Genomic DNA, 16559 nt, shown 5'->3' with positions numbered 1-16559 from the left:
TTAAAATAAACCCAAAAAATTATGCTCGTCAGTTACGCAATGTTTATTTTAATACCCGTCAAAACAAACGGAACAAGGAAGCATCCATCATCAATTATCTAGTTTTGATTTAAGGAAGTTAATGGTAACAATAAATTAAAATCAAGAACCAGCTTGATTAACAGTGCCAGACGACAAAACTAGAGTTTTAACTGAGGCTCTCCCATAACGTCGTTGGGCCTCTTCGACAAAGGCCTTTTCCATCTGTCTGACTAGTTCATTGAAAAATACATGAGCCAGTTGAGAGTGGAGAACTGATCTGAATTCAAAGGACACGGAAAAGTCTATTGTGCAAGACCTGGGATTGTCCTTTAGCCCGGGGCTAAATCTCCAGAAGTTGATAAGGTGGTTGAATAATTGTCCTTCGGTGCACACGGCCTTCACCAGATTGGGTTTTACCAGACTCACGTTGGACACGTAGCTTTCCCGCACTGGAGGGAAGCCTATCACAAGCTCTGCTCGCAGCCTCTCTGCCGTTCTTGTGGTAACTAAGGACCTCTGGCAGAATGGCACAAAATCTCGGTAGTGCTCCACGTCGGATACTACTAGGAACATTTCTTCCATGGAGTAACTGTAAGAAAATTAATGTAATTGTATTATTTCACACTACTTATGTTTTTATTATTTTACCCAACGATTTTTCTTCCCTGGTACTCTTTCTTCTTATTAGTGCCTGGCAATGTGAAAAAAGTCCGTCTTCCATTTTGGTCTCTGTTTTCTCGCAATACAATTTTATTTCCATTGGTACAGGAGGAGCAGACGAATCGAATGCTGACTCTGGCAAACAAATAATAATAGACTTATAAGTTGTATTGGAACACAGCCAAACTTGTTTGACATTGAACGTTGACCCATATTTGATCTGGGGCAGTGGGCAGTACGTAACAAGCAAAAAAGCACAATAGAATTGATCTAAACATTATTAAGAAATAATTAAATATTTCAAGATTATTTTTAAGCACTCAGTGATTACATAGATGATCACACACTGTTAATGTTAAACCAGTAAAATGCGTACCTTTCATTATTGCTCAGGTTGGTGCCCAAAAATCTAATGGAGGAGCGCAGCGAAGTTATATTTTTACAGAGGCCCCATGAAGCCATAAATTAAATTTGTAAATTTTAAGAAGTGGGTAGAAGAAGAGAAAGTATTTTGAATTATTCCTGAGCACTGACGTCCTGAAGATCTCAGCTACGACTGTCAAAAATTAGCCAAGCAGTCTTGTGTTTTTCAGCGTCAGCTGATTCAATCATGTTGCACATATATTCAAATTTCGCGGGAAGAAAAAGTGAGACAAATCACTTACTTCATAAACTTTATCACTCAAAATAAATTTATTTGCAATAAAATTTGTAAATAAAATTAAGAATAAATTAATTTTAAATTTTAAGAAAATTACAAAATGTGATATAATCATAATTTTACACGATTTTCAGTTATCATAACGCAAATCGAAAGTCAACGGCCATCTTTTTTCTTGGACAGACTCGAAAGACGATCTGCAAACATGTCGACTGCTGTAGAACTTCCAGCACCGGTGCGAGTTTCGCCCCTGATTAAATTCGGTCGGTGGAGTTTGCTGACCGTGGGCATCCTCTACGGCATGAGCAGACACCGCTCTTTGGCCAAGAAGGAGGCAGCATTAAGGGAAATCGAGGCCAAGAAGCAGGCGGAACTCGCCCCCAAGTTGGCTGCTGAGAAGATTCGTCTCGCCAAGCAAGAACTCGATGACCTGGCCCGCTCTGCTGGAGTCAACGTCCCCAACTGAGACCTGCCCAATTCTTTCGTTTGTGTAGATGGATTGAGTCATGATTCTGTGTAAATAATAAAGGAAGAATTAATTACTAATGTTAAACCAAACTTTCCGAACGCCAAAGGGTGACCGGGTCAATGTTCTCAACAGATCTTTGTTGTTAAGATCAGTAGAACAGTGGCTGACCCTTTGGAAATGTATTTCTTGTAAATTCCCTTCCATTGTAGGGCTTTTTTTAAAATGTCATTTGTACTAATTAGCTTAATTTTCCAACGATTTGGTATTGACTTTCAATATGATTTTATTGACATAGATATTATAGTGGAGAAAATTATCCATAAAATTATTTTTCATATTACTGCTCCACTCAAAATAATCACATTAAAATATCTCAGCTTCTATTTCAATCAGAATAAAGGAAAATTAAAATACAGAAGCAGCAAATATTAATTAAAAAACAAAAATAATGGAATTGAAATGCAAAAAGAAAATTCCAAGGCTATTTCTGAGTTAGTATTATTTCTTTCAAGTTGGCGCACGTGGCTTTCCTTGATTACAATTGGTTAAGTCGATTTTGGCAGCTGGTGTTTTCAGTCCTGCCAACATTTCAATGGCGTGGAGGCCGTCAACACTGCATCCGTATCCGAAAATTTGTGTGCAAAGAAGGAAGAAGGCCGAGCATATTGATTTCGTTCGTCAAAACCTGGAGTAGTGGTAAATTGCACCCTTTTGCTTCGTAAAATCCGAATTCTCATCTTCCACCCACGTCTGAGCTGCCAGAAAAACTTACCAATCGATAATCTACCGAGTTGGAGAGCTAGTTAGTATAAAAAAGATAAACGCTGCCTCGTCACACACGTTGGAGTTTTTTTAATTTGATTGAACTTCTTGTATATCCGAATTTTAATTTTTATAGCGAGTGTGTTATTATAATATTGTTTTATTCATTTTATTGGTTATATGAGCTTTAAATATTCACCATTTGCAACAACCTTAATTTGTGACAAATTTAATATGATATTTTATCTCTGCTAATGATCTTGAAGTGCCACCACAATCTGCTTGATAACAACTTATATTTATTTATTCCAAAAACTTCAGTATGTATCTTTATTAGTTTCTTTAAGTACATCATAATTCATATAAATAATTATACTGAAGTGTTTGCATTAAATAGATCAAGATGATTATTACATAAAAAAAATATTTCTCTAGAAAAATCTATTTTGGGCGTTTATTATGTGTGCATCTATTAAATGGACCTTTTTAGTTTCTTTTATCTTTTATTTGTTAAATCTGTTATTTCTATTTATGATTTTTTTTTTTTTAGTTGATTAATCGAGACTTCAATTTATTTAATATATTTTTATTTTTTTAGTGAAACAACAACCGAGAGGCCGAAACAAAGTTGGTCAACAGCAGCAGTTTGTGCATCCTGTGTCAGTTGTGGACGGAGACGTCGGACAAATCTACCCTCCGCCAGGATTAGAGACTTACGCCATGGCTGCAGGCACTCCACTTCCAATTATGGGCAACCCACAGGGCATGCATGCGTTAAATAATGGAGCACCCATCACTCCATATCAGAACAACCACATCATGCAGGACAACCAGCCACCCCAACCGGTTATAGATTGAACTATGCCCTTTAGAAGACCCGTAAAATTTTATTTAATAAATTCAGAGACCGGCTCAGAATGGCGCCAGTGCTCTTCCATCAAAGACGCCTGTGTCCGTTTTGCAAGAACTGCTTAGTCGACGAGGAACCACTCCGAAGTACGAGCTCGTCCAAATCGAGGGAGCCATTCACGAGCCCACTTTCCGCTATCGAGTCACTGTCGGAGAAGTGATTGGTTGGTTGACGGATAATTTGAAACTTCAAAATAACAATTTAGAATTAAATATTTCAGCTGTGGGCACAGGAAGGTCCAAGAAAGAAGCCAAGCATGCTGCTGCTAAGGCCATTTTGGACAAATTGGTGGGTCTGAGTGACAGCGCTCTCCCTGGAGGAGGACCCCCGAGCAACATCCCTGATGTGACTAGCCAGATTGTGTCTCCGTTTGATGACAAAATCCCTGGAAACCCAATCGGCACTCTGCAAGAAATGTGCATGTCCCGGCGTTGGCCCCCTCCCGTCTATGATCTGAAGTCGGAAAAGGGACTGCCACACGAGCGGCTCTTCACCATTGCATGCTGTGTATTCAAGAACGTTGAAACAGGTAAATGATTGATCAACAATGCTCAAATATGTCCTAATTAAATTTTTGCCAGGTACTGGCAAGTCCAAGAAGTTGGCCAAACGTCAGGCAGCTCATAAGATGTGGCTGAAACTGAAGGACATGCCCGTTGAGCAGCCTAATGCCAGTGTGGGACTGGAGGACGATGATGAGGTAAATTTAGAATGCTAATTAATCGTTGCTTTTCTGTACATATATCCCAAAAGAAAATAAATTCTGAGAAAATTATTGTTTCTCACAGTTTCTTATTCTCTGCAAATTTGCTATCTCTTAGTGTTAGTCAGTGGTAAACTGGGGAAGATAATTATGGTGAAAAAAATGGTTAAAGATACAATTTTTGTCAGATTGTTTTGTTTCGTTGTACTTACACGTGCTGTGTATGTGTGTTTTAGATTGCCCAAAGATCTTCTTCAGGCTCCCACTTTGCTGAACTAAAAGATAGTAAAATTGCCACCTTGACTCCTCCTCATAGCCAAAAAGTGTCAATGTTCCACAAATCGCTGAAATCAGCTTCAGGCCCTAAGCTTACTGAGCTACAGGTTGGTCTGATTTTCAATTTTTTTGTACACCAAAAACACCTACTGAAGAGCCAGATGAATTATTATATTTTCTATTTCACAGAACACGTCGCTGGTCAGCGATTCCAATTTCAACTACATCAAGTTTCTGCAGGAAATTTCTCATGAACAGCAGTTTGAGGTCACCTTTGTTGATATCGAAGAGAAGGCTAAATCTGGTATGTATAAATCCATAGTATTCTGCAAGCATTTCATTATCTTATACCATGTTTTAGGTGCGGTCCAGTGTCTGGTCCAATTATCAACTCTGCCCGTGGCAGTTTGCTATGGATCTGGACCAACTCCAAAAGATGCGCAGTCTGCTGCTGCTCGTAATGCTCTGGAGTATTTGAAGATTATGACAAAGAAATGAAGAATTAACTTGCTATCTACATTTTAAGGATGTCAGAGCTAAAATTGGGCGATGTTAAAATTTCAACCTAATTGGGGTTAGAAATTTCATTGCCACAATCAGGCCAAGTTTCTAACTTTGGCTCAGGCCACTATTCCGACTCTGAACAGGAAAGAAGAAAAACAATTTAAATTTTTGTAGAGTTGGAGAGTGGCCTCTACTGAGTCTACTGTTTTCTACAAACTATACTTTGCATGGAATTAGTGGACTTTTCCCTATTTGCTGAAACTAATATTTTGAGTACACAAGTTTATTTAACCCGCAGAAGTCAAATATTTAACTTGCTGACAAATATATATAACGCATCGTGAACTTTGAGGATGAGCTATTGATCCAATATATTGTCAATTATCTTATTTTCCAAGAATCATATTGTACAGCAGTTTTGACCTGGTAATATCCATTTTTCTGATGCAAACACGTCTCTGCTGGGTTTCCAGTAGGAAAATTAGCATTATTTTAATGCAAAGTATAGACGTTGTAATTTTTAACTTATGGGCTAATGAAGGCGGCCACATATATTAATGTAACTGATTGTAACTAAGCTTATTGAAAAATGTTTCTTTTATCTTTAACGATACTATTTTTTTTTAGAACATCACCATTAAATAACTTGCGTAAAGGTGTTCCACTTTCTGCATTATACTATTTTCGTAGTTACTTTGATTGGTGTTTATAATATATAAGTAAAAAATAAAATTGTTCACTTCAAAGTAAATACAGCTTTTTTTATAAAATAATCCTAAAATCAAGAGGCCAATAAAAAGCGACGATTACTCCAAATATTTTCATGTTATATAGTACTTTATTTAAAAACATAAGAGATAGTTAGAAAACTTTTATTATAAGTATATCTGTTGAGATTACAAAACTTTTTCTCTTAATTCATATTAAGCAATGTGATAGCACGTAAAAGGAGAAGCTTAAGGCACCCTTTAAAACATTTTCCTTAGCAATATAAGTGCAGGAAATTTGTCAATATTAAAATAAACATATTTCATAGTTGTTAGCAAGTCGCAGTTGGCACACAAGAAGTCTGATTTTAAGGTTGCATTCCAAGTTTCTTGATTAGGGCTTGGTAAGCATGCTGCTTGTTGGAGAAGCATCTGGGCTGCTTGTGCAGTTTCAAGCTTGGTAACTCAACAGCGACTCTGCTATTCCCTCTAGTTTGTTTCCCTTCTTTAGGCTTAACAGAACGGAGTTGATAATCTATGCCTTTGGTGGATAAAATTTTCTAAAAAACAAAAATATTGTGTTTAAACTAGCATTCATAATTATACAAAATTTGGATGCTCACCTTTTTCATTTCTTCATCATGGGCTAGAACCCAAAGAATGGTGCAGCAATTCAGGAACAGTTTGTCATTAGCAGTGGAAACTTTTAAGTTGAACAAAACGGCATCAATCATTTTGTATACCTGATGGAAAACAAACATTAGAATGGTTTATTTAATAATATTGTCCCAAATTACATACCTTTTTCAAATCTGGCAATGCTTCAGGAAACTTGACGACGCTCAGTAAAATCTCCGATGCTAAAACAGCCAATTTCATAGCAGGCACAGACCGGTTATTGCCCAAAAATCCTTCAACCACCATTGGTATCCCTGGTAGGATCAGCATTACTAATGAGCCAGAGGCTTCAAGACAACCATCTATAAAATGTAAGGTAATTAATAATTGTTTGAGCATAATAAAATTAAAAACATACTAAATAGTGTATATGTTCCAATTTCAAAGTCAAACGTCTTCTGCCAATTTTGAAGAGCGTAAAGGATCTTGTATCCGACAGTTTGTTCCTCGGTGACATTTTTGCTGGCCTCTTGAATCTGGTCGCACTTTTTAACCAACTGCAATGCAACCTTTTGGTCTAGTTTGATTTCCTGCTGCACTTGATGATCTGTGATAACAACAGCTTTCTTGGCCATCGCAGCTTGTCTAATTTTCTCTCTGCACTTGTACCCACGCCAGAGAGCCTAAAAATAAAATATGAGATCAAAATTTTAGGCTGGGAGAAAAAAATACCTGAATCTTTGTAGCAGCCTTCATTTTTGGAGCATAATATGTCCGCCACTTTTGTTGAATAAATTTTGCATACAGGTGGTGTTTCTATAAAAAATATGAATTAGTTATTAAAATGAGATCGATTTGTCACCGTACATTTCTAAGAGCGCGTTGGCTTCTGAGAACAGACAATAAAATCCTGAAACTAAGGAAAGTTGCATCGTCTTGAAGTAGGATCCTTTCCCACATTCCCAATTCAGTCTCCACTCCAATCAACTCCTTTCTGACAAGATTTGTGGTTGCAACAGCCCTTTGCCAAAGCAATATCCGGAAGAAGTTTTGAAGTTTAAAAGCAGCTTTGTTTTGCACTTCATAAGCCTTCATCTTTGCCACTTCAGCTCTTATTTTCTGGACCTGCAGACGAGCCTGCTGTCCGCGGAAGAACTTCTGTATTGTGACAGCAGCTCCCTTTCTCTTCTCCAATTGCTCCTGCTTGAGTTTTGACAATTCTCGCACAGCTTGCAGGCGTCTAAATTGGGATTGCAGCTTGATGGCTGCGTCAGATCTCTTCTTATGAATAAGTCTAAGTAAGACTCGTTTAGCCAAAAAGGAGCGGACAGCGCACTGGATCCTAGTGGCAGCAGCACACTGCTTTCTGGCAAATTCACTTTTCAACTCAGATAAACGTTTCTGAGCTGCATGGCGTCTCCAAGCACGCTGAATTTTAATTACTGAGTTGTTTTGTTTCTGAGCTAATTCCCGCAGCTGCAGCAAAATCCTCCGGGCTAGGAAGCACCGCCAAGCACACTGAATGACTTCTGCAGAATGGTTAAGTTTTGCCAGTTTTTCTTGTTTCAAATTGGAAAGCTCTCGATCAGCAATGTATCTTTTCCAAAAGAGTTGGATTTTCAGAGCTGCTGCATTCTTTCTCCTTTGAGCCTTTAGGAAGGTGAGCTGCTTCATAGCAACATGTCTCCGCCAATATGACTTGATTAGTGTGGCAGCAGAGGACATCAACACGAATCTCTGAATTTTCAATTCAGCAAGCTCCTTCATTGCCAACTTCATTCGCCAGAATGTTTGAATCCTCAGTGCTGCTTGAGTCCTCTTTTCATGCCTCAATTTTGCAAAGCCTCTCCACGCCAGTTGGATAACAGTGGCAGCATAGCTGATTCGATTGAACTTTTGCACCTTCAAATGTTCCAACGTTTTCTGGGCAGACGCTCGTCTCCAGAAGCATTGAATTTTGGTTGCCGCGCTTCGTCTCCTGTCATGTTCTTCACGAAGCTGGCAGAGCGCCTTTCTGGCTGCAAAGCATTTCCAAGTACACTGAATGACGGTTGCTGCAGTGTTTCTCTTGATTTCCAACTCCCTCTTCATTTGCTGCACATAGCGCCTGGCAACCTTTCCTCTCCATCTCTTCTGGACCAAGGTCGCAGCCTTTGTTTTTCTCTCTATGTCTTCCTCAACTAAGCGAGCTAGACAAAATTACATCAGCTATAGATATTATGGTTCATTTGTGATTATATTATTTACCAAGTGTCTGCCTGGCAGAGTAGCATCTCCAAGCCGTCTGAATTTTAACGGCTGCAAGATGGGCCCTCATTTGCTCAAATTCCTCTTTCAGTTTTTGCAGTGTACGTCTGGCAGAGTAGCTCCTCCAAGAACATTGCAGCTTCAGTGCAGCTGCTTCTCGTGCAGCGGTCTTGAGTGTTAGCAAAATTTGTCTGGCCACAAAGGATCGCCAACTACATTGCAAAACCAAAGCTGCCGCCTCTCGTTTCAGTGTTTCCAATTCTTGTCTTGCTTTGAAGCATCGCCAGCTGCACTGAATGGTGGTTGCAGCATTTCCCTTAGCAATGTTTTCTTGAACAAGGTGAGCTAAATTAAAATTTGATGTGTTATATTGTAATTTTTTTTTTATTTTTGCATATATAGCATACCTAATAGTTTCTTTGCAGCAAATCGTCTCCAAGAGCACTGGATTGTGAGAGCTGCGGAGTTTTGAAGTGCGCGGAGACGCAGTCCGTTTCGGATTTTTCGAGCCAAATAACTCTTCCAGGCGCACTGGATGGTGAGAGCTCCAGCTTCTCTCTTTTGATGCTGCAAAAATTTGAGCCTCGCTAACTCCTTCTGAGCTACGTATGAAAGCCAGAAGCACTGAATCTTTGAAGCAGCAGAATTTTTCCTGTCAAGATCCATGGCTTTTAGGTGTGCTGAAGTAAAAAAATATTTAATTAAAAGTTATCGCTTCAAGGTAAATAACAAACCTAATGCTTCTCTTGCTTTGAAGCATCTCCAAGCGCACTGAATTTTAGTGCTAGCTGCATTAGCTCTCCTTTTTTCTTCATCAGCCTTCAACTGCTGCAAAACTCTCCTCGCAACCAAACATCTCCAAGCGCACTGAATTTTAGTGCTGGCAGCGTTAGCCTTCTTTTTATGTTCTTCATCTGTCAATTTATGCAAAATTCTTGTGGCTAACAAACACTTCCAAGCGCACTGGATCTTGATAGCAGCACTGTTCCTCAGTCTCAGCTCTTGCAACAATCTTCTGGCAACGACGCATCTCCATGCCGCTTGCAATGTTAAGGCAGCCGACGTCCTTCTCTGCTCATTCTTCAATCTGAGGAGTTGCAACATCTTTCGAGCAGTATAGCATCGCCAGGATCTCTGCACGACTGAGGCTGCCAAAAACTGCCTCTCTAGTTGGTCTTTTTTCAATTTCTTCAGCTCCGCTTGAGCTTTTTTCATTCTCCAAATGCTCTGCAACACTTTTGCTGCATGTACCTTCATCTGCATTTCAGCTTTGAGGTGCTGCAACTTTTGAATGGCAGTGCTTTGCCTCCAGAAGCATTGGATTTTCAAAGCCGCAGCAACTTTCTTAGTATATTCAAACTTCAACGCCTGTAGCTTCCTTTGTGCAGCAACTCTTCTGAAACTGGCCTGGATTTTCATTGCTGCCGTCTCTCGTTTGGCAGTCGCTTCAATGACAGCTTCCTCCCTCAAGTGCAACAAAACTCCTCTAGCCTTGTACATTCGAAACGCAGACTGAATTTTCCGGGCAGCCTCATTTTCTTTGTATCTGCGAGCCATGAGTGCTACCCGTCTCTTCAGAAAAAACTGTCTGCAAGCTCTTTGGATGACAGTTGCGCTACGAGTTCTCAGCCTTTCATTCTTGATCTGTGCCCTCAGCTTATCCAGGTTTTTGCGGCACAGGTATCCCCTAGTGAACTTTTGGAATACGACTGTGGCATGCAAGATTTGCTTCCTCTGTATTCTGCGATGAACGGCAGTTCTGAGGGAAGGGCGCAGCCACCACCTTTGAATGACTAAAGCAGCTTTGTTGAAACGTGGAACCTAATGGGATGTGCCATTGTAAAATGTGGGTTAATTAATAAAAAGTGCTAGTCTTACTTGAAAGCCGTGAATAATCTGCCAAATCAAAGACAATGTCTTCTCTCTGTGTCCCATCACAATGTCCTGGGCTGTCAAATTTTTAACTGAAAAACCATTAGCCTCCAGACGCTTCAGGGCAAGTTCAACATTGTGGATTTTCTGAAGTCGAGAAATTGCAGGAACTCTCAGCTTTGCACTGGAACCAGTTGATCCTGTGACAAGTTCAACGACTCTCCTATAAAGAACATTGGAAATCATCATTATGATACATTATCATTTCACTTAAATCAACTTACACTAGCCTGACACCATCTCTTAAGTCAACTCCTAAATGCTCGACAGAAAATTTGAACTCGTCAAGGTAGCCTTGGACGTGGCTAACTTTGTAGCCCATGTAGCCCAAATGTTTTGTGATGTCACCCTCACCAGCAAGGACCATTCGAGAGAAAGAAGTCAACATATCTTTACTTGTCTGGAATATAAATTTTGTTAATTTTCTTTTAATATCTGAAAAAGTAATGATAAAAGAGGCACACACCTTGACGGTAGAGTTTTTCAAGAAGAGGCAAGGATCATGGCGAATCAACTTCAAGCATTTGGCCTTGTCCAAGAAGTATACAAGCATAAGGAATTTTTTGACAACAAATCTGTTGTATTTCTGTCTGCACTCATCTTTAAGCAGCAAATAAGATTTGCCCACAACTGCCTCTGGAGAGAGTATCCTAATATTACAAATGAGTTTAAAAATGCTTTTTTTATATTAATTTATTTACCTTGTGATCAAGAAATAGGACAGCGTTTGCACATCAGTGTTTGATCTCATGGGAATCAGAGTTCCACAAACGGTTTCCAATCCGATCCTCAGCCACAAAGGATTGTAGCTCATGAACAAATTTAGGACACCATGTTTTAATCCTGAATAATGTATATTTAAGTTTAAGACAAGTCGTATTTGCAAACTAATACCTTGGTCAATATGCAGAGCTTTGTCTTGCCTGATTTTGATGTTTCCACTGTCCACTCTAGAGTTAACGCAACACAGGACAGTCTTCATTTCATGTTTGCTAAACAGTAAATATGCTGCGTGCCTTAGCTGATCAAGACGAGACTAGAATTGTAAAAAAGATTAAATATTTAGCAAATCTTTAAATAATGTTTATATTTACCTTGACAGAGAGATATTTAGATGAGACCATTTCTTTACTTGGTGCCAGGGAAGTGTCAACAGTTTTGGTGCTTTGAGCCCACATTTCTGCTGCATTTACTTTGATCAGATCGTTTGACTCCAGCTCTTCAGGTGGAGTCAACACAGAGTTGAGCCACTTTTTGAAGTCGATTTCAAACTTATTTAATATGGCATCATTCAAAAGTGGGTTCATGTAGAATGGGTCCTCTAAAAGTCCCGGCGTAGACATTTTAGCCATTGCAAAGTCCATCAAGATGTCATCAACCGTGTTTGGGAGTGCGTCAAACTCAACATCGGCCGTTTGCTTATTTGTGGCAGAACTAGCAGGCTTTTCCAGAATGAGCTTCTTTTTAGTACCAAATGGAATGTATAAGGCAGATGCTGCAGACGTAAGCACAAACGTTTTGTCAGCCTTCTGTGTACCTTAAAATAAAATATGATATATTACAAAATAAACTTTAGTTTCTTTCTGCTTACTATGAATGAAGGTTTGGTTACTGCACTTCTCAGTCGAGCCAAGAGTGGGCAGTTTAAATTTTTTTGGTGGTGAAATGTCCATTGTGACAGAAGCTAGAGACTGGACTTCTTGGACATGGACCACTTTCCCAGATGATCTCAAGTTGTACCTTGGCAGATCTTCTCCATTTTCTTGGTCCAAAGAGCTGTGCAACTGGAACTGAACATATTCTAGTTCACTGCCAAATCGTTTTCTACTCTTTTTCTCTGTATAAGTCAATGCAGGGTCTGGCAAACTGATCGTTCGGTCAGGAGTCGACGGTGCATCTACAGTAGGTGTTCCATTTTCAGAACATTGAGGCGAATTGCCTGACACCTCTTTGTCCAGAGGGATATGAACATCAACCATGTCAACCTCACTAGTTTCTCCAGTTTGCTTTGTTTCCCAAGCTTCAGATATCTTTTCCGCCGTGATGATTTCACATCCAGCACCAGCTGCAAGTGGTTGTAGTCCTGGAGAACAGACTAAGTTTTGAAGAACTGTCAAATCGCCAGATGCTCCTTCGAAGCTGTCTAATTTGCCTAGGACGTATGTGTCTGTGCTGAGCCTACCTTCGGCCACGTAAGTCTCGTTGCTCACTCTTCTGTCAGCTACATAGGTTTCATTGCTTTCTCTTCGATCGGCAATGTATGTGGCGCTGCTTAAACGACTCTCTGGCACCTCCTGATGCATTGTCAACTGAAACAGCTCTCTTGGCGAGACTCCTTTGGGCTTACGAATCATTTCAGCAGAGAGTTGTTTGAAAGCCGTGGAGCAACGGCGGGCTTCGAAGCTAGGAGTCTCAATTTCACTGATTGACGGAAGTGTAGGATCAAAATCAGCAAAGTCGTTCCTGGATTCCAAGATGGAATTTTCCTCAGACACAGAAGCCAAGTTATTCACTTGTGGGCTGATCATAAACTCTCTTAGAAGGTCCTGCACATCCGGTCTTGTCTTAAAGTGTCTTAGTCGTTTAGTGGTGCTCTTGACTTTAGGAGACATATCAAGACTGTCAGCAGACATGTTCCCAAATGCAGGAGTTTTTGGAAGAGCTGGTGAGCCATCATTTTCTTTCCCACTCACAAGAAATGTTTCCCTTCGGAGAGGGGTGTTGCAAGCTGGTTCACTTTCCTGAAATTTTAACAAATATATTATGGTGGACACAACATTAATAATTCATGTCTTACAACAGGCAATTCAGTTTCATAATTATTCCATGGTTGTGTTTGCTGAGCAGAAGCAAGAACAGGTTTGAGAACCTCTCTAGGGACGTCAGAAGGGAACGAGTTTTGCCAAGCAGGCTTTGCTTTTTTTAAAGGCACTGGCTTTTGGACCCTCGATTTCACAGTTGGAGGACCTTTGACAGAAGGCCTCATTGAAGCAGACTTTTTCAAACCCTGTTGGACAAGCAAAATACATTAATCATAAAAATAAATTGGTCACATAACTGATTGTTTTACTTTTTTTGGCATGGGAACCAAAGCTTCAAGTGCTAGAGACACCATTCCACGTCGTCCTTTGCTATCTTTCACATGGATTGACTCTGAAAATGTTCCCTTCTCTTGTGGGCTCCAAGTAAGGTTGACTTCGATGGACGATTTGGCTGGGACATGGAAATGACTTGACTCTACTTGAATGAAGCAGTCTGGAACTGTGATCTCAACCTAAATAATATGTGAGAAAAAAATTATTTTCATAACACTTGCAATGGTTTATAAATAATAATTATTTTACCGCCAAATCACTAGAATCTGGATTTGTGATCAGGAAACTTTGGCACTTTGTGCTACCAACAAGAACTCCTTTGAACACAATTCTTGGTTTTGCAGCAAACGGTTTTAAGACCAATTCTGGTTTTTCTTCCTCTACGTCGCCCATAGACATTTTTGCAGATCCTGAAGGTGCAGACTTGACCTTTCGAACAGGACTGACCTATAAATGCAACAAAATATTATTTCAGCATGCCAAATGCGAACTTCCACATGGCACTTGCCTCGAAAAACGTCTGGACCGTCGTCTGTTTATAGGAAGTCATAGCAAAGTTTGTCCGATCCATCTTGCTAGGCAAGTTTCAAAATATTCAGCTTTCGGCAAAAAATCCCATTGCACGCAAAAATTCTAGAACAACGAAACAGCATGGAACATGCATGAAAGATCAAGCAATCATGTTTTCTGAGCCGTGAGGAATAAATTACATACATATTAAGGATCGAGTGTCGATTTCTATCTAAAATAAAATACACTCCAACATACTCAAGCTTCTTGTCAGGAATTTGGTGTTTTATAAGCAGAGATAATTTTAAATTTGAGAGCAAGACGTGAAACCAACAATTCGTGTTACTAAAAATTATGTTTTGCCGTGAGTTATTTGAAAATTTGCAACATTCTCGGCATTTATAAATATTTGGAGTCAAATTTACCTGTATTTACGTGTTTATCCGAACCGAAATCGCCATGAATTCGAACTGACAGAAATTTATAAATAGGCGCCCTGCGTATAACGACAACGCGCAACGATGCAAACGGCTAGGATTGGTTAGGGGGAAAGGGGGTGGAGCGTAATCTCGTGAAGTCGTACAAGGAGGTTAAAATTGTTTTTCGCTCTTTCGCCGGCATCTACCAAGGAGAAATTTCTTTGTTGACGTCTTTGCAGTGGAAGCAGATCAACAATGGTGAGTGACCGAAATCATTTTTAATATTCATATACATCCTCTTTATTTCGGCCGTTTTCTCGCTCAAAACTTTCAATTAATATTCCCAAGTATGTTATTTATCAATAATTCCTATTAGTTTTTACTTCTACGTTATATTTGAAGCCTAATCATACTTGCAATTTCGGTCTTTACCGACACGTTCACAGTCACACATGTTTTTGAGATCTTCAGCTTCAAGTTGAGAAACTCAAAACAATTTTTTCAATTTTCTATCTGTTCCGGTTGTTTATTTAATTTCTTGCGGATTTATTTCTTATTTAAGCTGCATGATTGCATTGAAATAAAGATCCTTTGTTTTTTTTCCACACTGTAAACAAATAATACAAGTTACCATTTAAACTTGCTCAATTTGAGACAAAGAAAGCTGTCAACACATACATAATTAACATAAAATTTTATTTAATATGAAATTTGTTTATTTCAGTCCACACAAAAGAAGAAGACAAGGAAGTTGAGAGGTCATGTCAGTCATGGCCATGGCCGCATTGGCAAGCACAGAAAGCATCCTGGTGGCCGTGGTAATGCCGGTGGTATGCATCACCACAGGATTAACTACGACAAGTACCATCCTGGTTACTTTGGCAAGGTTTGTGATTTCAATTTAATAATTGTATCTCATCCATTCATGTCATTTATTAAAAATCATAATGCAGGTCTTGAAGCGCACCATCAAAGTAATTAAATTTAAAACTTTTGTAGGTTGGTATGAGGAACTTCCACGAAAGAAAGAATCAGAAGTTCTGCCCGACCATTAACCTGGACAAGATTTGGACCCTTGTCAACGAACAGACCAGACTGGCTTACAAAGACAGCAAAAATGGCAAAGCCCCTGTTATTGATGTTGTCAGAGCTGTAAGTTTGCTCTCTTTTTGGGCTTAGTCTCATTTTAATCTTGTTTTGCCTTTTAAGGGATACTACAAAGTCTTGGGTAAGGGACGTCTGCCTAAGCAGCCTGTTATCGTAAGAGCCAAGTTCTTCTCAAAACTGGCAGAAGAGAAAATTAAATCTGTGGGTGGATGCTGTGTGCTTCAGGCGTAACCTTTCCATATTTGTATGCAAATAAAAAAGAAGGATAAAATTGAAAATCGGTATTATGAGTATCATCAAGACAACCTCTTTGTTAGTTTATATTTGATATGATACTAACGTCTGTTGATCGCTGTTTATGGTATAAGCTTAAATATTGCAGTTATTAGTTAAAACATCATTTAATTGTATCACATTTCAATAATTTAATGTTATAAAATGTTATAAATGGTGTTACAAGACCTACTAAATAAGCTCTCTGGTCATCTGGTAAAAGCATCGGTTTTAAAGATAGCATTGATGTAACATGATTGACTGCCCAAGGAGACACCTAATTCTGTTTGTAAAGTTAGTTCTTTCGATCGTTTTTTGTTTTGTATGTTCATAACAGCGCCGCTATTGCAAAATACCAAGATTATTAAATTGCAGCCATGGACCTAATAATTTAATCTAGTAAATCAATGCATGATTGCACTTTGCAGCAGAAATAAAATAAAAGTTGTAAAATCAATCCTGCACTATATAATGCTGTTAAGCTTTTTTTCACTTTTTTTAAATGAGATTACTGAATTCAGTCATTCAATATTATGTTTGTTATATGTTTATCATAATCATAAAAGTACCAAATATTTGGTACCTTTATAATGCATTTTGGACAAGTATCCTGCGCCTGCGGTCCCATTTTTCTTAATTTCTTAACATTTTGCTATCAATTTTTCTCCTCAATTTTCTATACAAA

At 39.0% G+C, this 16559-nt stretch overlaps 4 protein-coding genes across 7 annotated transcripts; 2 read left to right on the top strand and 2 right to left on the bottom strand.

The window, feature by feature from the left end:
- Positions 1-19: 19 nt before the first annotated feature.
- On the bottom strand, positions 20-1301 carry LOC132204032 (coenzyme Q-binding protein COQ10 homolog A, mitochondrial). The gene is made up of 3 exons (XM_059632248.1): positions 1058-1301; positions 670-816; positions 20-610 (listed from the first exon to the last, which is right to left on the bottom strand). The coding sequence occupies exons 1-3, from the start codon at positions 1141-1143 to the stop codon at positions 142-144; spliced, it is 702 nt and encodes a 233-aa protein (XP_059488231.1). The 5' UTR covers positions 1144-1301; the 3' UTR covers positions 20-141.
- Positions 1302-2386: 1085 nt separating this feature from the next.
- On the top strand, positions 2387-5311 carry LOC132204108 (interferon-inducible double-stranded RNA-dependent protein kinase activator A homolog). 3 transcript variants are annotated; one of them, XM_059632374.1, is made up of 8 exons: positions 2387-2507; positions 3172-3419; positions 3478-3646; positions 3704-4012; positions 4065-4183; positions 4423-4569; positions 4652-4766; positions 4824-5311. In XM_059632374.1, exons 2-8 carry the CDS (start codon positions 3294-3296, stop codon positions 4958-4960), a joined length of 1122 nt encoding a protein of 373 aa, XP_059488357.1. In that variant the 5' UTR covers positions 2387-2507; positions 3172-3293; the 3' UTR covers positions 4961-5311. The 3 variants fall into 3 exon arrangements, with proteins under 3 accessions (XP_059488357.1, XP_059488356.1, XP_059488358.1); XM_059632373.1 differs by having other exon boundaries at positions 2432-2613; XM_059632375.1 differs by lacking the exon at positions 4423-4569 and having other exon boundaries at positions 2432-2613.
- A 456-nt stretch (positions 5312-5767) lies between these two features.
- LOC132204107 (abnormal spindle-like microcephaly-associated protein homolog) lies at positions 5768-14611 on the bottom strand. 2 transcript variants are annotated; one of them, XM_059632371.1, is made up of 21 exons: positions 14501-14611; positions 14074-14198; positions 13815-14012; positions 13541-13744; positions 13268-13477; positions 12062-13211; positions 11565-12007; positions 11365-11506; positions 11172-11313; positions 10937-11120; positions 10695-10870; positions 10417-10633; positions 9273-10359; positions 8946-9218; positions 8539-8883; positions 7159-8480; positions 7024-7107; positions 6710-6974; positions 6475-6653; positions 6297-6416; positions 5768-6233 (listed from the first exon to the last, which is right to left on the bottom strand). In XM_059632371.1, the coding sequence occupies exons 2-21, from the start codon at positions 14134-14136 to the stop codon at positions 6042-6044; spliced, it is 6996 nt and encodes a 2331-aa protein (XP_059488354.1). In that variant the 5' UTR covers positions 14137-14198; positions 14501-14611; the 3' UTR covers positions 5768-6041. The 2 variants fall into 2 exon arrangements, with proteins under 2 accessions (XP_059488354.1, XP_059488355.1); XM_059632372.1 differs by lacking the exon at positions 14501-14611 and adding an exon at positions 14280-14429.
- Positions 14606-15883, top strand: LOC132204109 (large ribosomal subunit protein uL15). The gene is made up of 4 exons (XM_059632377.1): positions 14606-14752; positions 15219-15380; positions 15494-15646; positions 15704-15883. The coding sequence occupies exons 1-4, from the start codon at positions 14750-14752 to the stop codon at positions 15830-15832; spliced, it is 447 nt and encodes a 148-aa protein (XP_059488360.1). The 5' UTR covers positions 14606-14749; the 3' UTR covers positions 15833-15883.
- The last annotated feature ends 676 nt before the right edge of the window (positions 15884-16559 follow it).

This window comes from Neocloeon triangulifer, unplaced genomic scaffold, assembly GCF_031216515.1.
Source record: "Neocloeon triangulifer isolate White Clay Creek 2 clone unplaced genomic scaffold, ASM3121651v1 ptg000020l, whole genome shotgun sequence".
NCBI lineage: Eukaryota > Metazoa > Arthropoda > Insecta > Ephemeroptera > Baetidae > Neocloeon > Neocloeon triangulifer.
This window is presented reverse-complemented; position numbering and strand designations above follow the sequence as displayed.